Source organism: Globicephala melas, chromosome 14, assembly GCF_963455315.2.
Source record: "Globicephala melas chromosome 14, mGloMel1.2, whole genome shotgun sequence".
In the NCBI taxonomy this organism is placed as follows: domain Eukaryota; kingdom Metazoa; phylum Chordata; class Mammalia; order Artiodactyla; family Delphinidae; genus Globicephala; species Globicephala melas.
This window is the reverse complement of record NC_083327.1, coordinates 46066106-46089378: the sequence shown is the minus strand read 5'-3', so window position 1 is coordinate 46089378 and position 23273 is coordinate 46066106. Positions and strand designations below refer to the sequence as shown.

General features: G+C 38.4%; 1 protein-coding gene across 2 annotated transcripts in view; it reads left to right on the top strand.

The window, feature by feature from the left end:
- ROS1 (ROS proto-oncogene 1, receptor tyrosine kinase) overlaps positions 1–23273 on the top strand; it is a 112293-nt gene that overhangs the window by 63251 nt on the left and 25769 nt on the right. For both annotated transcript variants that reach the window (XM_060283663.1, XM_060283664.1), the window contains 10 exons: positions 1194–1396; positions 3602–3746; positions 4908–5140; positions 5228–5404; positions 9517–9685; positions 10418–10535; positions 13428–13618; positions 17287–17370; positions 20340–20475; positions 21712–21874. In XM_060283663.1, coding sequence (XP_060139646.1) covers positions 1194–1396; positions 3602–3746; positions 4908–5140; positions 5228–5404; positions 9517–9685; positions 10418–10535; positions 13428–13618; positions 17287–17370; positions 20340–20475; positions 21712–21874 — 1619 coding nt within the window. The remainder of the gene's footprint in view (positions 1–1193; positions 1397–3601; positions 3747–4907; positions 5141–5227; positions 5405–9516; positions 9686–10417; positions 10536–13427; positions 13619–17286; positions 17371–20339; positions 20476–21711; positions 21875–23273) is intronic.

Genomic DNA, 23273 nt, shown 5'->3' with positions numbered 1-23273 from the left:
CTGTATACATGGCTTGGGCTGTGGCAGGCTACTTTAGACACGGGAAACCCTTGTCCTGTCATTCTCTCTGTCTAGCCTCTTTGTCTTCTCAGTCCCATAATTTCCCTTCTTTCTGTCTTTTTTCTCCCCTGATGATATTTTAGACCTCCCAGTGGTGTCAAAAAGCTTTGCATAAAATTTCAGGTCTTTTTCAAGGTAAAATGCCTATGTATTATAGGATTAGATATGTCAACCATTTAACGTGTACATTTGTGCTACCATTTTTATTGTTTCTCTTGTTTGTTTAATGTGTCACTCATGAAGTTTTTTAGTGTTGTGCCCTTCACTCTATTTTCCCCACACATCCTCTGGGTTTTGTATAATGCAATGACTTTTAGGAATGCATGTATCACATTATGGCAGAACTGACTATATATTTTTTGCTGAGAGTCATAATAAAATAAATGTTTGAAATATAAAAACCAACCAACCAAAAACAAAAACAGCACTACATAGCCTCATGGGTGACATTCAAACCTAAAGTGGTCTCTGAGTTTTTTCACAAGCTCTCTCTGCCATTAAAGTCACAATGTCATTCTAAATTCAGTATAATTCCCTCTTAGAGAGGGAGAGAAATGAGTAAAACAAACCCTCTTTGCTTAAATGTATTCAGTTATAAAATACGTAAGTTATACAATATGAAAACATGGGAGAACTTATAAATAAACTGAGTGCATATTTTGGTGAAATAATTCATCTAAGAGATTTAAAAAATCCATGCAATATCTGTTTGAGTTTGAACACACACGCATATCCCTAGAAATAAAAGTCCTAAAGATAACATCAGTTTTCATAATCGGAATTCATTGAAAAATATGATTGATATAATGCTCTCATTACTTTCTTCAAAATAAAAAAGGGTCAACTTATTTTGCTATTCACTGTCTAGGTACGTAATTAAGGGTAGTTTAGCTCCATCTGCTGGAAATTGTAAGCAATTACCAGTTATTTTGCACTCTTCCCCAGGCGTTTAACATGTTCAAAACGTATGAAAAAAACGTGTCTTCCTGTCCTGAATAACATTTCCAACACTCCAATGCACCATACCTTGTCAGTTAAATAAAAAGAAAATATGATATTATCCTTGATGTTAGATAAATCTGCTGTTTCTCTTGTACGTACATGTGTATATAATCTTTTTATTATTATTTTAGATAGAGCATTTCTGTCTCTAGCTTCAGATATTGCAGAGCCAACTATACTTAACACCACTAATACCAGCCTCACAATCAGATTACCACCTGTCCAGACAAACCACATGTGGGATGGCATCACCAGTCCCACTCCCACATACCTGCTTTATTACAAAGAAGTAAATGACAGGAAGAACAGCTCTGAACTGAAAGATAGAATGCTGGTAAGGTTGGAGCCCGTTGTCTTGGTCTTTTCACAAGATGCCTTTTTTTGATATAAAATCCTCAGCCATAGTATTTTCTATATTATGTTCTGAAACACACTGTGATGCTAACTTTTACAGATGACTGAGCTACTTGTAATGAGGTGGATAGACCTAGAGTCTGTCATACAGAGTGAAGTAAGTCAGAAGGAGAAAGACAAATACCGTATGCTAACACATATATATGGAATTTAAGAAAAAAAATGTCATGAAGAACCTAGGGGTAAGACAGGAATAAAGACACAGACCTACTAGAGAATGGACTTGAGGATATGGGGAGGGGGAAGGGTAAGCTGTGACGAGGCGAGAGAGAGGCATGGACATATATATACTACCAAATGTAAGGTAGATAGCTAGTGGGAAGCAGCCGCATAGCACAGGGAGATGAGCTCGGTGCTTTGTGACCACCTAGAGGGGTGGGATAGGGAGAGTGGGAGGGAGGGAGATGCAACAGGGAAGAGATATGGGAACATATGTATATGTATAACTGATTCACTTTGTTATAAAGCAGAAACTAACACACCATTGTAAAGCAATTATACTCCAATAAAGATGTAAAAAAAACAAAAACATACTGTGTTCTATCTAGTCTCTTGTCTACGAGTAAGTTAAGCTTCAAGGAAATATATTAACCCTAATCAGTCGGTAGATTGCCTTATAGTGACTGTTTCCTGAGTGTCCTAAAAGAGCTGGGTTTGTTTCCCTCCCTAATTATCTAATTATCCCCAGAAAGTGATACAGACTTGTTTTTGTGGCCATTCCAGCAGACTGAGGGGTAAGAAATGAACTGGACAGAAAGAACATTTCTGTATACCTTTCCTCCATAGCATGTAGCTAATATAAAAATTGTACATTATATTTTTGTTTATTTTCTATATGTTGTGAAATGTGTTGTTATGCAGAGACTACGTTTTTATTCATCATTGTATTCCTAGCACCTAGCATACTACTTGGCATTGTATAGGCATTACTAGATATTTCTTGAATGAATGAATGGAGACAATTCATTCCATCATTGGCCTGGTGTTCCAGTTGTCTTTGAGATGGAATTGTATGTATCCAGTATTTTTCTTTGTGCTTATTTTATAATCAAGTCAAAAGGTGAAATTGACCATCATCTATTGGAGGTTAAGCACTATATACTTTCTTTCTGATTCTTGTAACTTCCTTTATTTTGTCTATTTTTAAAAAATGTATTTATTTTTGGGCTTCCCTGGTGGCGCAGTGGTTGAGAGTCCGCCTGCTGATGCAGGGGACGCGGGTTCCTGCCCCGGTCCGGGAGGATCCCACATGCCGCGGAGCGGCTGGGCCCGTGAGCCATGGCCGCTGAGCCTGCGCGTCCGGAGCCTGTGCTCCGCAACAGGATAGGCCACAGCAGTGAGAGGCCCGCGTACCACCAAAAAAAAAAATATATATATATATATATATTTATTTATTTATTTATTTTAAAATTTTGTCTATTTTAACCTTTCTTTACACATTTCTAACAGGAGTCGTTTCAGAGACAGATTGGATCATTTGGCTGACCAAGATTGGGTTTCTGTCATTTCTCTTATTAGAGCTTATCTCTTATTGTCTTCATAACGATTAATATGGGCCAAAGGCAGTGAGTGGTTCTCAAACTTGACAGCACATTGAAGCTTTTAAAATTTCTGAGCCCATGCTTCACCTCAGACCAATGCAATCAGAATCTTTAGGGGTGGGACCCAGGTATCAGTATTTTCTTAAAACTTCCCAGACGTTTCCAAAGTGTAACCAAAATTGAGAACCATTAGTGTAAGGAAAGCCTTTTTAGTTTCTTAAAGTTTATTTCTGAGAATGATTAGATAATGTAGCTTATTCTTTTATTGTATTCACGGATGTGTCACATCCTTACAATACCTTCCTGCTGAATTTCTAATGCAACGCTAATGAGATAGTGTGCTCTGGGAATTCAGCTTCCTAAGTGAAATGATTATGTCACAACTGACTGAGGCTGCCAATCATTTGGCATTTATTCTTGGAGACATTCTGGGCAGACTAGGACAGTGAAGATTGTCACTCATGATCCAAGATTTAAAGATGAATTAAAAATATTTGAGTCTTTTAGTTTTTTTCTCTTTGATTAAATAATTTCTCCCCGTTTGTACAAAAAATAAGACACTGATTTTTAAAAATTAATTACAGGAATTTCAGCAGAGTATAGCCCTTATTGAAGGTTTACAACCATTTTCAACATATGTGATACGGACAGCTGTAAGGAATTATTATTCAGATCCTTTGGAACAATTACCTCTGGGAAAAGAGATTTGGGGAAAAACTAAAAGTGGAGGTGAGTTACGGGTGTGGTGTGGGATTTTCTAGAGTGGAATTTTGTGATATATGTGCTTGTGTGTGCCTATATTTGTTTTTTGGGGTTTTTTAAAAAATAAATTTATTTATTTTATTTATTTATTTTTGGCTGCATTCGGTCTTCATTGCTGCGCGTGGGCTTTCTCTAGTTGCGGCGAGCGGGGGCTACTCTTCGCTGTGGTGCACAGGTTTCTCATTGCGGTGGCTTCTCTTGTTGCAGAGCATGAGCTCAGGGTGCGTGGGCTTCATTAGTTGTAGCATGCAGTCTCAGTAGCTGTGGCCCACAGGCTTTAGAGCACAGGCTCAGTAGTTGTGGTGCATGGGCTTAGTTGCTCTGCAGCATGTGGGATCTTCCCGGGCCAGGGCTCGAACGTGTGTCCCCTGCATTGGCAGGTGGATTCTTAACCAGTGAGCCACCAGGGAAGCCCTATACTTGGTTTTTATCTGGATGCTAAGTTATCTTTATTATGTGAGTTTTTTTAAGCTTAATAAGAAAAATGTATTTCTAGGAGAATATTCTGTTGACATGATCCTTACTCGAACACCAGAAGATGATGGAAAATATCCCATCAAAATGAAAAGCAACTACATGGCAAAACATCATCATCAATTCTATGTGTCTGGAAACACATTCTTTGGTCTCACCTCACAGTGTCACTCTCTTCCCATGTATTTACAGGTCTCTGTACACGTGGTGAAACCTAGGAAAGCCAAGCCTTTTCTCTATGCGAATTTTACCAAGGCTACTGAGTTGTAAAGTAATATAACATCATTGCCTTAAAGAAAGTGGATTTAGAATCTGAAAAGGTGTTGTAAGAGGTGGCGATTATTACGAGGGGAGGCCATTTCTTTCACACATCTCTGATGCCATTCACAAAACTCACCCGAATTGGATTATTCATCATTGGCCATATCCTTGAGCGGCAGCCAGAGAATGATTTAGTCATTAGGCAAAAATAAGCGAGAGCCTTTCAGGCAGCCTGTTAACTTACCATTATGGAGGAGGCTGGCTTTCCTTTGGAACATCTGTCATTCATTCTGCTCACATGATATGCCTATTCCTCAATCAAGACCCTATTACTTCTTTCCATCTTTCAGTGCTGTTGCAACATGCCTTATTGTGCACTGCTATTTATTTCAGTACCAGAGGCGGTTTGGCTCATTAACACAAGCGTGCAGTCAGACACCAGCCTCGTTATATCCTGGAGAGAATCTCACAAGCCAAATGGACCGAAAGAGGCAGTCCGCTATCAGGTGGCAATCTCTCAACTGGCTCCCATTCCTGAGACTCCACTAAGGCAAAGTGACTATCCAAATGGGAGGCTCTCTCTCCTTGTTACTAGACTGTCTGGTGGAAAACTCTATGTGTTAAAAGTACGGCGAGTATATTGGGTACTTTTATTGCCATTCTCAAGTGCAAGGTTCTAGAAAAGTTAAGCAATTGTTCTTTCCTACAAAAAGGTTCTGGCCTGCCACGCCGAGGAAATGTGGTGCACGGAGAGTCATCCTGTCACTGTGGAAACGTTTGACACGCCAGAGAAACCTCATGCCTTGGTTCCAGGGAGCACTAGTTTGCAATTAGATTGGAAGGCTCCATCTAATGTTCACCTTATCAGATTTTGGTTTGAACTCCAAAAGGTACATCTCACTGTACACTTTTTTTAAAAAATTTTATTTATTTATTTTTTTGGCTGCTTTCGGTCTTCATTGCTGCACGTGGGCTCCCTCTAGTTGCAGCGAGCGGGGGCTACTCTTCGTTGCGGTGTGCAGGTTTCTCATTGCGGTGGCTTCTCTAGTTGCGGAGCACGGGCTCTAGGGCACGTGGGCTTCCGCAGTTGTGGTGCGAGGGCTCAGTAGTTGTGGCTCACAGGCTCTAGAGTGCAGGCTCAGTAGCTGTGGCACACAGGCTTAGTTGCTCCGCGGCATGTGGGATCTTCGCAGACCAGGGCTCGAACCCGTGTCCCCTGCATTGGCAGGCAGATTCCTAACCACTGTGCCACCAGGGAAACCCTCACTGTACACTTTTAATGCAAATCTTTGTTTTATGCTATAGAATAAATCAAAAGGCCTTTTAAAAGATATCTCTAGGGCATCCAGTTGTATAAATGAGCAATATATTTGACAAGATTCATTGATTCAGGTTTGCCAGATAGAAGTGGTATAATTTCTGACGGAAAAAAATTCCCAGTGAGATTCATTTGCTCTTAAAAGGCTTCACATAAAAGGGTATAAATTATGGTTTACTGGTTTCATAATGTTTTACTTACTTTAGATGTTTCCAGCATGGCTCTTCAGTTTAAAGTCCATAGCAATTTGCTGTTTTCTATGAAAAAAAAAAATGGAAAGAAATGAACAAACATAAATCTAAAACCTTGTTTAGAAATGTTCTTTCAGCCATTTCAGGGCTGAATAGCAACAGGAGAGAAGTAAAATATAAAACTAGTTTATTCTAAACTAGTTGGATCTTGGCATGTAAACTAGTTTAAATGGCTCCTCATCCAAAAATCTTCACTCTTTAACCAATGTAAAAATGCCCACTGAATTTATTAAGCATCAGTTAATCTAATTAATTCACTGCTAGGGAAAGTCTACATTAATTTTTATACTGATGTACTTAATAGATGATTACGATTTTATAACTGTGATGTTTCATTTTTCATTATTATATATTTGTGTGTCTGCATTTGTAAAGATTGGTTAGGAGTGTTTTGTTTAGTGGGAACTTAAAAACAAATCAGTATAGTCATGACCTCACTTTTCTTTAAAAATGGAGTTGCAGGCTTCCCTGGTGGCGCAGTGGTTGAGAGTCCGCCTGCCGATGGAGGGGACACGGGTTCGTGTCCCGGTCTGGGAAGATCCCACATGCTGTGGAGCGGCTGGGCCCGTGAGCCACGGCCGCTGAGCCTGCGCGTCCAGAGCCTGTGCTCCGCAACGGGAGAGGCCACAACAGTGAGAGGCCCGCGTACCGCAAAAAAACAAAACAAAACAAAAACAAACAAACAAAAAAAATGGAGTTGCTCCCCAGAGGTTTAAAATTTTTCTATGTAAAATATTTTTTATAATCTTGTACTTTTAGATAAAAACTATGAAAAATATAAAACAGCAGTGAATATTAAGTTGGTAAGACCAAAGACCATAGTTCAATCAGATCTTTTCCATTGAGCATGTTTATGATGATTTGTTGCCTATTTAAAAAATGGTCATTTCATAAAAATTCAGTTTTAAATTGGAGAAATTAAAGGATCATCTCTTTGGGGACATCTATTTAGGTGAGCTTAATGTGGTTCAGTTTGAGGTCAAGGGGAGGGATGTAAAGCTCATTTCCCAGATCAAAGACGTGAACTGAGGAAGGACCTTAGAGGTGATGACTCCAGCCTCTCGTTTTACTGATGAGAAGCCAGAGACCCAGTAAGGCACCCTGATGAGTCAGATATCACAACCGTGCAGGGGAGGACCCTCAGGGCTGACTCATCCTTACAGAGGTTCTCCTTGGTTCATACACAGAAGGAACATGAGTCATCGTCACCCACCCAGCTTCGCAAAGTTTGGGAGAGGGGCAGCAGACAGGGGCCACCTGGCTCAGTCCTCATGACTTTCATGGGATGCTTTTTCTTTCAAAACTTCCACTACACTTGCTCAGCACAGGTTCCAGATAGACCACTTAAGAAATCATGAAGCTGAACATGTAAGATAGTAATTTCTACATGCGTGACCACCTACAAGTACTAACCGATGAGCACAGTAGAAGGCTGTGTTACATCTAGTCAGAAAGTTCTATTTCTTTTGAGCAAGTTGAATCTAACTCATAATGATAGGACAGCTAGCAATGGTCCTGTAACGCCACACTGAAACTCTGAGGGGTGAGTGATGAGGGTGAGTAAATATTTTAATGGATTTTTTTTTTTAGAAAGGAAAGGAGAAAAGGATAAACTTCCAGTCTTCATCTTTTCCTTACATGGAAAAATGAGGGAATTAGAGCACAAGGCTAAATTTTTATCTTGGTCTTAAATTTCATAGATTCTTTCTCACAACAATGTATAGCAGAAGAACATATTCAATTTAAGATTGAGGAGAAACAAATAATTTTGCTTTGGTAAATTTTTTTCATGGAAATTCATTACAATTGTCTTTTTCTCAGCTGTCCAGGGGAATCCCTACCAGAACCAAACATTTCTGAAGTTTCAGTCTCTGAAACTGAGACACGGAGTTTGCACCATAGTCTGCACCATTTCCCTCACACCCTTGCCCAAGAATTTGGAAATTCTCTGTGGTAGCCTTCCCCCCCTGCACCTGTTGGCCTCTGATGAATGGAAAATCCCAACTCCCTTGTGATTTACTGGGGTAGCCCGTGGTACCTCTCCAAGCTGATGGTCTGCCCAGAACATTCATTGCTGTGGTGAGGTCAATACTCCACAGTTTTCCAGCAAAGCCCCTGGTCAAACATCTCCCTGACATTCCAAGGAGCTCTGATAATTTCTGGTTGGTGTGGAATGTTGGGCCATCTAGACTATTCACTGAAGGCTTCTATGACAGAGCATTAAGGAGGCAGGACCAAAAAGGGCTAAAATTTTTGAGCCAGGGCTCAGCATTTCTCTCGCTCTGTCTCTCTCAGAAAGTTCAGCATAAATATTAAGGACCCAGTGCATCTGTTTCATTAGGCTATATGTCTCAGTGGGATTGAGACATTTATGAGTTTAACAGGCAATGTCTCTGACATCAGCATTTCTGGTTTTTGTTTTTTTTTTCATTCCTTCTGTTCCTCTTTCTTTCTGGAACCAGGTGGTCTACTTCCTGAAGGTGCTACAGAGAATCATTTCTAACTGAACAGAAAACTAATATAAAGTGCCCATCCAATGAAATGGCATGACCTTGTGAGTGCTAAATGAAAAAGGAGATGTAAAGTCAGGTTTATTTATGGAAACTGACCTTCTTAGGAAACTCTACTGAGGAAAAGACAAGAAGAACCCTTGACAGAATGCCTCTGTCTTTTCCTATTTGTACATTGAAAAAAATCATCATTTTCAAACAAGATATTAAGGGTCCAAACATACAAATTTTTTTAAAGCAGTGTTTCAAAGAAAGAAGTTTAAGATAGCTATAATTAGAGACCCAGTGAAATGAAAGTAACATTTCCTATATTTAACTTGTAACCTTGCTACTTAGTGACTGAGTGATGGTGGGCAAAAATGTCCTTCTTTTAGGGAACTAGGCTTCCTATGTATAAATATAAGGAATGTTGGTTAGATGTCTGAAGAGGGTTTGGGGAGGAAAAACTAAATGTTTTAATTTATAAGTCACTGTGGACTTCTTCAAAGAATCAAAATATGTAAAAATATTATTACTTTGAAATTAGCAAATCCGTGGAATTGAAAGTATCACTGTTTTGATCCATCATTTCCCCTCAGGTGTAAATTTGTGTTCTCAGTCATCCTGATTTAATAAAAATGCCTTTGATTAGGGATAACAAGAAGTCAAGCTTTGAATCTTCCCTGATGATATATACTCAGGGGTGCACTTCCCACCTTGGACTTATCTTAAGGACCACCATTCAAGTCACTTATAGCTTGTCATAAAAAATAAAATTGCTGTTGGTGGTAAGGATAATATTTGGGATCAAACACTCATAAAGGAGCTCTTATTTTTTAATAGAAAGTAAACTTTAAATTTTAATTGCCACAAGATTTTGAATTTCTATGTTTAAAATGTTTTTCTTAAAGAAACAAAATGTTAATTGAGACTTCTTTTTCTAGTGGAAGAACAATGAGTTTTACCATGTTAAAGCTTCGTGCAGCCAAGGTCCTGCTTATGTTTGTAACATCACAGGTCTACAGCCTTATACTTTCTATAATGTCCTAGTAGTGGTGGTGTACAGGACAGGAGAAAATAGCACCTCACTTCCAGAAAGCTTTAAGACTAAAGGTGAGTGCTAACATATTCCGCACTTAGAAAACTTTAGACGTTTCTCAATTCCTTTCTCATCGCTTACTTCACTAATCCTAGAGGTTGAGATTTTTCTTAAAAGAGTAAATTACTATCTCTAGAGGCTGACTGAAGAAACTGAAAAGAGGTAGGAGTCCTTACTGGCAATAATGAGATAATACTCATCTGGTATTGCAGGATCCTGAACTGGGCAAAATTATTTCAGTATTCTGATTTCCTGTCTAGCTATGATATTTTGCAGTAAGAACTAAATGAAAACAGTGTCACTGAGTGTTCAAATATTTACTACTGACTACTATAACCAGATGCCCAAAATAAAAAATATTTAACAAGTATATTAAATTAACTAGTGTTCTAAAAGGTATACTATAACTCCAAGTTGATCCCTATAGGAATCAAGGGAAAGTGCTCCCAAACTTACAATAATTCTTTTTATTTGCATCACTTATTTCGTGTCAGGCTAAGATCTATTGTTACTCCTGTCACTAATCCATCTCATCTGTCACTAATAAAAACCTCAGTTACACATTTAAAAATATGCAATCATATGAGAATTTTTGAATATTTCTTGAATAAAATTTTTGAATAATTTTCTGAATATTCCTTTAATATATCTGGCTTTCCTCTGAGTAAATACAGTCTATAGAAAGATGTTTTGCAGAATATTTTATACTTCTAACATACAAATCAGATTTTCTTTTGTTTCCAAAGCTGGAGTCCCAAGTAAACCAGGCATTCCAAAATTATCAGAAGGGAGTAAAAATTCAATACAGTGGGAAAAAGCTGATGATAATGGAGGCAGACTTATGTACTATATCCTTGAGATCAGGTATGTCCGTTTGCAAAAGTGCTTTGTAAACTACAAAGACCTAAGCAGTTAATTGTAAGGTATTATTAGATAAAAAGTAACACTATTTATGAACGTTATTCATAAATAAACACAAAGGATCTTTAGTTTAAGGGCCTTGCATGCATCATTAGGTTCTCTGCACAATTCCTAGTGGTCAGCCTTGGCACTCAATTACAAGGCAGGTAGTCATTCTTCTCAGAAATCTGCAACTGCTTGTCGATGGAAACAATTCAATCTTTTGAGCATGTAACTAATATTTACTTAGTACCTATTCTGAGCTGACGTTTGATGTTAGATGATGGTATGCATGTAAATTTCTGAGGTTAATTTGTTTTAGGAAGATGAATAAGGTCTAGTGAGAATTGACAATGAGTTAGGTATTTTTCAGAATGTAAAATCAGGTCAACATCCGAAATGGCCTGCTGTGCATAGGCAGCCCAGGATTCTCTCTCTATTGTCAAGATTACAGTTTGTAGTGTGTTCCCAGGGACTGAAAATGTGCCTTTGATGAAAACCTGATGAACATATGCAACCTCAGATCTGGCCAGTATGGGGAGCTCTGTGAATCATAACTGGCTCAGATGGGCTGATGTTGTGCCAACTTGAGGGGAGAATTCCAAATTCCACAGACACTCCCCTCACGGGACTCTGAAGCCATCTTTTAAGATGCTCCAAGGACAAAAGTCACTTCCATAATTATAGTCCTGGCAACTTGAGCTTTAGATCTATTTTTGCTTCATCTTGCTCTGGCATTCCCATAGCCTTAAAAAAATTTCCTGCTCATGCTAGAGAATTATGTGGGCCATATTTCTAACTGAAACTTTCTTGAAATTTCTGTCACTTTTTTTTTTTTCATGCAGAGCAAAATACATTCTGACCTGCAGAACCATCCTGGTGGTCTGTGACTGCATTTATGTTCACCAACCAGGCCACACCACTAGGACCCCTGTAGTGTATTCCCCTCAGTAACACCTTAAGTGCATGGCTCCATAAATACTCTGCATTTCCTTGCCCCCAAGTCTCTGCTCTCAGGAGAGGGACTATGGTATAATAGAATGTATTATCTGTCTCAGAGTACCTCACAGTATCTCAGAATATCTTCTTCAGTCAGGATACTCGTGTGTACTTGCTGAGGTGCAGTGGTGGTCGTAGTGCAAGGTGCATGCACTTGGGAGCTGAGCTGACTGTATGAGTTTTCCAGGGAAGCTGGAACAAAGTACGACCAACTGGGTGGCTTAAAACAACAGATATTTATTCTCTAGCAGTTCTGGAGACTAGAAGTCTGAAATCAAGGTGCTGGCAGGACTGCGTTCTAGGGAAGCATCCTTCCTTGCCTCTTCTTAGCTTCTGGTGATGCCTGGCAATCCTTGGCATTCCTTGGTCTGTAGATGGATCACAACAGTCTCTGGCTCTGTCATCACATGATGTTCTCCTTGTATGTGTCTGTGTCCAAATTTCTCTTTCCTAAGAGGGCACTGGTCATTGGATTTAGGGCCCACCCTCATCCAGTATGATCTCATCTTGACTTAATTACATCTGAAAAGACCCTATTTCCAAACAAGGTCACATTCACAAGGTCTGGGCGGCATGAATTTTGGGGGGAATTATTCAACCCAGTACACAGACCATGTTTAAATCCTTGCTTTATTGCTTTCTTAAACTTAAGTTTTCTCATTTGTAAAATGGGATGATGATATCTACCTCTTTAGGTTGTTGAGAAGATTCAATGAAATGAAACAACATATGAAAAGCCCCAGTACGGTGTGTTGTAAATAGAAGGTGCTCAACAACGGAAGCATTCTTCCTTCTCTTCCTGAGTGGCCAATACCCGAGAAGAGGCCCTTTATACATTTTTAAGGGTCTCTTTCTCTTGGATCAGCGTTGTTTGGGTTGAACGATGAAATTGCCAATGCCCAATGTGAGACTTCACACAATGTACAAAATCACTGTGTCCTGCAGCTTTACTTAGGATGGTCCTGAGGTCACTTAGCTCCTGGTCACAGTTGTGACCATCCTTGCTGCCCTTGCTCATTCCCTGTCCCTCAGAGGCTCAGCTCTTGCTGTCCTTGGTGCTCTTTCAGGACAACCACTCAGTTAGTGGGAGCAGAACTGGCTTCCATTACTTATCCTCAAGGTTACTGTGGGTTGGTACTAAGTCCTAAAACGGCTGTGGTCTGAGAAGTTTCAGATTTGAAAAGTTCGTTGTCAGAAAAGACATAATTGGAAGGCCTTGAACTTGCCTTCAGTCTGTGGTTCTGTTAAAAGTAATTTCAGTTATGTCTTTCGAACCCAGCTCTTGTTCTCTTCCCATGTTTCGTTATGAAGAATAATGAGGATTGACATTGAGGTAGTGTAGGCCAATATAAGTGGAAGCAATGAACCTTGGAATCTCAGATACAATGATAACTTTGGTAGCTGAACTATTTTATTTTCCTTTTCAATTTTATGTTCTGTATTTTATCCAGATATGGTATCAGTAAATGACAGGTAGCATAAGACACCAAAAATTAAGAAAAATAAAAAATTCCCAGTTAAAAAGTATGAAATAATTGTCTTATGTGTTTGGAATTCTGAGGAAGGTTTGCACACCCTAGTAGTAAGAAGAGGATCATCAGTTTTCTCTTGGCCATTGATTATTCGTAATTTTCCAGATGGGCTGAGTTGGTTGGCTCCAGGCACTGCTGGGATGACTTTATAAGACTCTGCTATGTGCTGTAGCCAAACCATGTGAGAGGAATGAAATCAAGGGCAAAGTGTGCAACAGGAGACGCTTTGGAGTTCTGTCATTAAATGATATATGAGCACCTAGAAATAACACATATATTCTCTTGTATATTTCCTATATTTATAACTTTGCTCTTTCTTTTGCAGTAAGGGCACTTCAAAGAATTCACAGAACCAGAATTTAATGTGGAAGATGGCATTTAATGGCTCATGCAGTAGCATTTGCACATGGAAGCCCAAAAACCTGAAAGGAACATTTCAGTTCAGAGTAGTAGCTGTAAATAATCTGGGTTTTGGTGAATATAGTGGAATCAGTGAGGATATTATATTCGTTGGAGGTATGTTATCATGTCTGTCTATATACTAACTTATTACACAAAGGTTCAGAGGCAAAGATAAGTGAATTCTTAGCATTAAATTGGGTGAATGTATAACTTCACAAATCTATCATTGAAACTATTGAACTATTCATTTCATCTGATGTGATCTTCCTAAAACATCAAGATCGGCATGTCCTTTTTCTCCTCAGCGACAATCAGCTAATCGTTAGTGCCCACCACATCAAGTCCATGTTCCTAGATGGATTTCCAAGGTTGTCCACAGTCTGGTTTTTATCCAGCTTTATTATTCTGTTCCTGGTACTCTCATCTGCTACACAACAGGCCTGAAACTCTACTTCCCGATATCTGTATCTTCCACTGGGTTGCTTATTTTTGTTCATAACACATTACCTTTCTAATCACATAGGCTAGAAATCTCAGTACCATGTAGGATTTTCCCCTCTATTCGGCCACCAAGTTCTGTTGCTTTTATTATCTTGATTTCTGTCTAATGAGTTTGCTTCTTCCTATTCCTACTTTGACTTTCCTAATTTAAGCTACCATGTCTAGCCTGTGCTCTTGGCTTAATCCTACCGCTGACAGTTAATCCAGCTGAAGCACAATCTGGATCACTTCACTGCTCTCTGAAATGCTTGAAATGGCTCTCCATTCACTGCCTTCAGAATCAAGTACAAACCTTTCTGCGGCATTTAAGGCCTTTCGGGACTTGCCCTCCGATTGTGGTTCATCTTTCCTGATATTTATCCTTATGCTGTAGCCATGTCAGACTGGTAAAAAACTTTCATGACACTGGGTCCTCAGCCTTTGTTTCCCTCAGCCTAGAATGCAGGCTTGTACCACCTACCACTTGTCCTTAGCTGGGATTTCCTTTCTCTCACTTTCTGTCAACTGAACTTCTTCTCATCCTTCAAGGCCTAACTTTATTTTATTATTATTTAAAAATATTTTTATTAACATCTTTATTGGAGTATAATTGCTTTACAATGGTGTGTTACTTTCTGCTTTATAACAAAGTGAATCAGTTATACATATACATATGTCCCCAAATCTCTTCCCTCTTGCATCTCACTCCCTCCCACCCTTCCTATCCCACCCCTCTAGGTGGTCACAAAGCACCGAACTGATCTCCCTGTGCTATGCGGCTGCTTCCCATTAGCTATCTATTTTACGTTTGGTAGTATATATATGTCCATGCCACTGTCTCACTTTGTCACAGCTTACCCTTCCCCCTCCCCATATCCTCAAGTCCATTCTCTAGTAGGTCTGCATCTTTATTCCCGTCTTGCCCCTAGGTTCTTCATGACATTGTTTTTTCTTTTTTAGGTTCCATATATATGTGTTAGCATACAGTATTTGTTTTTCTCTTTCTGACTTACTTCACTCTGTATGACAGTCTCTAGATCCATCCACCTCACTACAAATAACTCAGTTTCATTCCTTTTTATGGCTGAGTAATATTCCATTGTATATATGTGCCACATCTTCTTTATCCATTCATCTGTTGATGGACACTTAGGTTGCTTCCATGTTCTGGCTATTGTAAATAGAGCTGCAATGAACATTCTGGTACATGACTCTTTTTGAATTATGTTTTTCTCAGGGTATATGCCCAGTAGTGGGATTGCTGGGTCGTATGGTAGTTCTATTTGTAGTTTTTTAAGGAACCTCCACACTGTTCTCCATAGTGGCTGTATCAATTTACATTCCCACCAACAGTGCAAGAGGGTTCCCTTTCTCCACACCCTCTCCAGCATTTATTGTTTCTAGATTTTTTGATGATGGCCATTCTGACCGGTGGGAGATGATATCTCATTGTAGTTTTGATTTGCATTTCTCTAATGATTAATGATGTTGAGCATTCTTTCATGTGTTTGTTGGCAATCTGTATATCTTCTTTGGAGAAATGTCTATTTAGGTCTTCTGCCCATTTTTGGATTGGGTTGTTTGTTTTTTTTGATATTGAGCTGCATGAGTTGCTGGTATGTTTTGGAGATTAATCCTTTGTCAGTTGCTTCATTTGCAAATATTTTCTCCCATTCTGAGGGTTGTCTTTTCGTCTTGTTTATGGTTTCCTTTGCTGTGCAAAAGCTTTTAAGTTTCATTAGGTCCCATTTGTTTATTTTTGTTTTTATTTCCATTCCTGCAGGACATGGGTCAAAAAGGATCTTGCTGTGATTTATGTCATAGAGTGTTCTGCCTATATTTTCCTCTAAGATTTGATGGTGTCTGGCCTTACATTTAGGTCTTTAATCCATTTTGAGTTTATTTTTGTGTATGGTGTTAGGGAGTGTTCTAATTTCATTCTTTGACATGTAGCTGCCCAGTTTTCCCAGCACCACTTATTGAAGAGGCTGTCTTTTCTCCACTGTATATTCTTGCCTCCTTTATCAAAGATAAGGTGACCATATGTGCATGGGTTTATCTCTGGGCTTTCTATACTGTTCCATTGAGCTATATTTCTGTTTTTGTTCCAGGACCATACTGTCTTGATTACTGTAGCTTTGTAATATAGTCTGAAGTCAGGGAGCCTGAAGGCCTAGCTTTAAATGAACCCATTGTGATGCTTAACTGCTGCTCCTTAGGCAAAATGAGCTATTGCATTTTATACACACACAGCCCATTATTCTATACAAAACTGACATCATTCTTATTTGCATTATAGTTAGTTATCTGGAGAAGAGCTCAGTAATCCTTTTCTGCAAAGAACCAAATAGTAAATATTTTAGGCTTTCCGGCCTACATTCAATGATCTCTGTAGCATCCTCTTTTTTTTTTCCAAATAATATATATATATATTTTTAAATTAATTTATTTATTTTTGGCTGTGTTGGGTCTTCGTTGCTGCGTGTGGGCTTTCTCTAGTTGTGGTGAGTGGGGGGCTACCCTTTGTTGCGGTGCTCGGGCTTCGCATTGTGGTGGCTTCTCTTGTTGTGGAGCATGGGATCTAGGTGCACGGGCTTCAGTAGTTGTGGCTCACGGGCTTACTGGCTCCGTGGCATGTGGGATCTTCCTGAAATAGGGCTTGAACCCGTGTCCCCTGCATTGTCAGGCGGATTCTTAACCACTGTGCCACCAGGGAACTCCTTCAAATAATATTTTTAAAATGTAAAAATTATTCTTAGTTCATGAATAGTACAAAATCAGGCTGCTGTAGCCAGATGTGGCCTGCATGCCATAGTTTGCCAGCTCTGGTCCACATGTTTGTCTCCTCTGCTCAATGAAACTATCTAAGAGCAGGTACCATGTTATCATGTTTATATTCCTCAGTTCAGTACTCATGGAATTAAATGTACATGAACATGTTATAGAAGAAATAATACTCCCAACCATATAGTGCGTGAAGACTGAGACTTCTTTGTCCCAAATTCGCTAAAAAGATTATACATGTTTCCTCAGCCATTTTAAAGTAGAAGACGGGGTGGGTATATCCCAATGATGTATTGGTAAACCAGATCATTGGAAAAGAAAAAAAAATAAGAAGAAAACCTTGATTTTGATTTCTCATGGTGTAAATACTCTCACCATGATTGATTTCAAGCTACCGATGGTTTAACAAGTGGCTTGCAAAAAACCCAATAGGAGCTAACTCTGCATATCTGGCATATCACTGAGACAATCTAGTTTTACTCTTTGAATTAATTTCTTTTTCTCATTTATTTTATTAGATGGTTTTTGGATATCAGAAACAAGCTTTATACTTACTACTATAATTGGAATATTTCTGGTTGTTACAATCCTATTGACCTTTGGTAAGTATAGTAGATTTAGAAATATAGGTAATAAACTATTTATTTGATCATATTACTTGATTTAATCTCTGAGTTGATTTAATTTTTCACATGAAATAAATTTATAAAGGTCACAATATTACCTTTGGCTATACTTCAATAACCACTAACTCCTGTGAATTTTTTTTTCTAATCTGGGGTAACTTTTATGAAAAATAAATCTGTATTTACACTTCACAGTATACTTTAGATAAAACTACTTGCAAAGTCACCAACTTTAGCCTTCCTTAAAACAGTATTACAGATTGGCTATCTAACAAGTGTTTTGTGACTTATAGTTTGAAATAAATAAAAGAAAAATGACTCTGGGTCTAAAAAAATTGTTTTTTTTATAGGGAAACCAGTGACAATCATTGGTCGGGATAGTTTAGGTCTCCAGGCAGACAGCCTGGTCTAGAATGAGCAGGGCCTCTTGCAAAAGATCCATTTCTGCCTTATAGCATTCAATACTCTCTCTTGCAGATGTCTGGCCTGCTTGTTTCAAATCCCTGCTCATTTGTAAATGACCAGGAAAGCAGAAGAATTAGGTTAGATAGATAGGAAGCTAGCTATTTCCCACCACTCATTTTATACTAATGTATTGGTCTTAAAAGTCTTTTTTTTTTTTCTCAAGATTTAATGATGAGAAAATACAATGACAACTCCCAAAAGGATGATTAAATATTGGACCTATGGGGTTACCATAGTGGATCATACATCCTGCTTCATTCTTATTGTTTCAGCATAATCATTATCCCCAAAATGTTCTGGTTTGGATTATAAGATATATGGTCACCCTGTCATTATTAACGTATGAGTCCCTGACATGCTGAAACATTACAAAAAAAGACATGACATTTACCGGAAGAGAACACTCAAGCGCATATTCAGGAAACAGTAGTTTCTTTTTTTTTTTTCAAAAATAGGGGAAAGTTTAAGGAAAAGTTACAAACATAAAGTTGAACTCTCAGGATAAAGAAAGCCAATATTTTACTAAGTGTTCTAAATCTATATTCTTCCCCAAACTGATTGGAGTCATAAGCTATTAGAGAGCACATTGAAACTTGAATTGAGATTTCTCTTCAAAGATTCCACACCAGACAATATATGGAATATGTTATTTCTTCAGCTAACTTGGAAAGCTAAATATTTCAGCTGACCCTGCCAGGATTTTAAACTGTGGTTCCAAGGAGTCTAAGTATTGCACAGCTGATGTTTGTGCCACTAAGCCAGCCCCCTCCAGAATTATGCATATGACTGCAGTATATTTGGCAGTTGGCATATAGGCTTGACTGTCTGCTTTCCTACTGGGAAGGAGTATTACATGAAGAGTCCTTCATCTGACCTTTGCCTGCCTACTTGTACATCACCATTGTTTAAACCCATAACTCTAGTGGATGAACATGAGATAATTTCAGACAAGCTATTGTGCTTTCAAGACATCCTATGGATATCTGACTTTCGCAGGACTTAAAGGTCTTTATTGTACTTGGAACTCACAGATTTTTGAGTATAGGTAAGCTAATTTGGTTCTTTTGCTTTTAGTAGCAGTGTATGCGGTTTTACCGGTAGGATTATGCGAGCGCATGAGAAAAGATTGAATTATTCAAATAATGAAAACAGCAATTGTTTAAAAATTTGTATTGTGCAGAGGGCTCTCATCAGTCATACTTATAAATACAAAATTGAAGCAAGGGTTTTAAAATAAGCATCGACAGCTTTCACTTTGGTGAGTGGTTATATCTACTGTGCAGCATGAGCCTGACGCTGGGAGCAAAGGAAAATAAACTGTAAAATACAATTGCTGATCTCAGGAGCTTGCCATTTAATGGGGGAGGTAAGACATACCTGTACGAAAAGATAAATAGCAGGATATGTGTTAAACAGCAATAAAAGAAAATAGGAAATGTAGAAGACAGTGACATAGCCATGCTGACTGAGAGCCACAGTTGGTCTTAGAAGTTCAGAGATGAGAGATCAACAGAGGTTGCAGAGGTCTCGGAAGGCATCCCTGAGGATGTGCGGCCTCATTCTGGGCCTTTAAAAATGAAGAGGGATGGTAAGAGCATTTCAGGTTTGAAGAATTGCATTAGCAAAGGTACTTAAGATCTCTCCCTGTTGTGTGGTCCCTCAGACAGAATTTCACTTGCATAAAACTCTCACCTGTTGGGTACTGAAGCTACTATGGAATAAAGTTCAAATTTTAATCATCATCTCACAAAGCATCCTTGCTGTTTTCAACTTCTGAGCCAATATTCTAGTATTGATGGGCGATCTTAATGATATAATTGTATTTTAATCTTCAAAAGATATTACTTATGTTTCATGATTATAAAAATAATATTTGCCCATTATATGAAGAAGACAATACAAATCGCCCATGATCCCACAGCTAGGGAGGATCACTGCTAACACTTGGTAGATTTCATTCTAATAATTTTTCTATGTATTTGAGTACGTGTATTATGAAAAACAATGAATATACACTCTTGTACTCTGCATTTTAAAATAAAGCATGCCATTATATTGAAAGCATTCCTCAGATCTGCTGAGGAGTATAACCTGGACATATCTGGATTCAGAAATGAATTTGTTCACTAATAATTATTATGCACGTTTGTTTTGGTTTATTTTGATTCTAGTTTATGGGTGATTTTGAGAAATAAGTTCTGATATTAAGTTGCTTCAACTTGTTTATAATAGCAATAAGAAATATATTAAAATTTACTCTGAGAAGTGAGATAAAATGTGATGTGGTATAAGTTATGTGTTTTTATATGGCTTTGTACCTGGATTTAGTTATTCTATTATGGGCATATTTTGTCAATCAAATTCTGTTATTCTATCAATAGTGTTCTTCAGTATAAACTTTAAAAATGTATTGTTAGCATTTCCTAAAGAAAAAGAAAGCAATGTTTTATTTTGTAAATTATGATCTTTTGTCTTTATAGTCTGGCACAGAAGATTAAAGAATCAAAAAACTCCCAAGGAAGGGCTGACGGGTCTCATAAATGAAGACAAAGAGTTGGCTGACCTTCGAGGTCTGGCCGCTGGAGTAGGACTGGCGAATGCCTGCTATGCGATACAGTATGTAACCTGGGCCAGCATTACGGGGCACCTAGATGGAGAGAGGGCAACTCTAAAGAGAGTGCCCATGCATGCCACGTTACCCAGGACTGTCCTGCTTTATGCCCATATTATTCTGGCATATTCAAAAGTAACATCCCCTTTCACTCTCAAATGTGACCTGGGATGGATGGCAAATTATGTTGTTATCCTATCCTAAGAAAAATAAACAAAAATTAGTTGTTTTCTAGTGTCTTATCACATAGTTTGAAAGTCAGTAAAACAAGGAGATAACTACTACGTGGAAGGGAGTAGATGGTAACATGATTGATTCAACTGGAAGAGAAGAATTCCAAGGTCTCTTGTGTGTGCTATTAAGTCAATTTTATTCTGTTTTCAGAAATTCTATGGTGATTGCCTACAAAACTTCTCTAAAATAGATGAGGTTTGAACTTCCATTATCATCATAATTAAAGAAAATATTTAAATGTCTCATTGTACAAGACACTATGTTATGTTCCATGCAAAAAGGATTATATAGCCATTGGCCTTGCTTCTAGAAATTTATTTAAAGACATAAGAACACAGGATGTGAAGTAGACACAGAGGTGACCTAAATCAGCTTTTCAGAGGTGACTTTTCCTGGAGAAAATACACACCATATCTGATATTCAAGATTCTCTTTTAAAATCTCAAAGCATTTTTAATGCAGATGGATTTCCTTCCCCTCATGATATTCCAAGTGAGAAGCTTGACTTTCTAAAAGTTAACCTGATGGACATGGAGTAATTTTGTGGTCATAGTAAATTTTGTTTTACATGAGAGATCAGGTGTATGAAGTAAAGCAAAAGCTTTTGAGATCATAAGCCCAGCTGTATTTATTACTAATTTGCAATAGCTTTTTACACAAATTGGTGACCCGAAGAAATTAATAACTGGTAACTTTAACGAAACAAACTACAGTAAGAAGCCTTGAGGCAGTGCACACACAGGCATGCTATCAAAATGAAGGTGCTTAGAAGTGAAGTAACATGTTCTGTCTGGGTTTTGGAAGAGAGAAGGAATATTCTGGATGGTGGAATAGGAAAGGAATAGGAACAGACACATCACTATGTCACGTTGAATGCACTGCAGTGTTGCAAAACCATAAGATTTCTCTTCCTCTTTCTCATACTTTTTCTCTCTCAAACACTAACACCAACACCCACTCGTAAACCATATGCATTTTGGGAGACCAAAAATATTGTTATTTTCCAGTACGCTTCCAACCCAAGAGGAGATTGACAGTCTTCCTGCCTTCCCTCGGGAAAAACTGACTCTGCGTCTCTTGTTGGGAAGTGGGGCCTTTGGAGAAGTGTATGAAGGGACAGCGGTAGACATCTTAGGAGTCGGAAGTGCAGAAACCAAAGTAGCAGTGAAGGTAATGCTGATCTTTTAACTCCTTGACTTGTTATGTCAACATATTTACAGGGACTTACATGGATACAACTATGATAAAAGAGGAGTGTTCTTGATGGAAAAGATAACTGGGAGAAGGTAGAAACCTGTCCATGGCTACAGAAATCACATTTCCCCCCCATTTCCTACATAAATTCTGTTATTAACAGTTACCTCTGAGGTTACTAATTAGCTAAGATCTGGCAGACAGTCTTTCCCTTCAAATATACCATAAGAGAACTGGGGTGCTAGGTGCTAGGGCAGATAGTAAATATTTTAGGCTTGCTGGCTAGATGGTGTCAGTTGCAACTACGCAACTCTGCCATTGCAGTGTGAAATCAGCCATAGTCAATATGTGAATGAATGGGTGTGGTTGTGTTCCAGTAAAACTTTATCTATGAAAACGGAAATTTAAATTTTATATAATTTTCATGTGTTATGAAATACTCTTCTTTTTTATAACTTTTTCCAACCATTTAAAAATGTAACAAGTTAATTATACCTCAGTAAAGCTGGAAAAAGCAATCCCACTACTGGGCATATACCCTGAGAAAACCATAATTCAAAAAGAGTCATGTACCACAATGTTCACTGCAGCTCTGTTTACAATAGCCAGGACTGGAAGCAACCTAAATGTCCATCAACAGATGAATGGATAAAGAAGATGTGGCACATATATACAATGGGATATTACTCCGCCATAAAAAGAAATGAAATTGAGTTATTTGTAGTGAGGTGGATAGATCTAGAGTCTGTCATACAGAGTGAAGTAAGTCAGAAGGAGAAAAACAAATACCATATGCTAATACATATATATGGAATCTAACAAAAAAAAATGTCATGAAGAACCTAGGGGTAAGACAGGAATAAAGACACAGACCTACTAGAGAATGGACTTGAGGATATGGGGAGGAGGACGGGTGAGCTGTGACAAAGCGAGAGAGGGGCATGGACATATACACACTGCCAAACGTAAGGTAGATAGCTAGTGGGAAGCAGCCGCATAGCACAGGGAGATCAGCTTGGTGCTTTGTGACCACCTGGAGGGGTGGGATAGGGAGGGTGGGAGGGAGGGAGACGCAAGAGGGAAGAGATATGGGAACATATGTATATGTATAACTGATTCACTTTGTTATAAAGCAGAAACTAACACCATTGTAAAGCAATTATACTCCAATAAAGATGTTAAAAAAAATAAACCTGGAAAAAATAAAATAACAACTAATAAAAATGTAACAACTATTTTCAGATCATAAGCTGTACAAAAATAAGTAACAGGCTGGAGTTGGTCCACAGGCTGTAGTTTGCTGACCCCTGGACTACACAATTATTCATCATGGTGTATTTGATGATGTCATTTTAAGGAAGCCCTGGATACACAC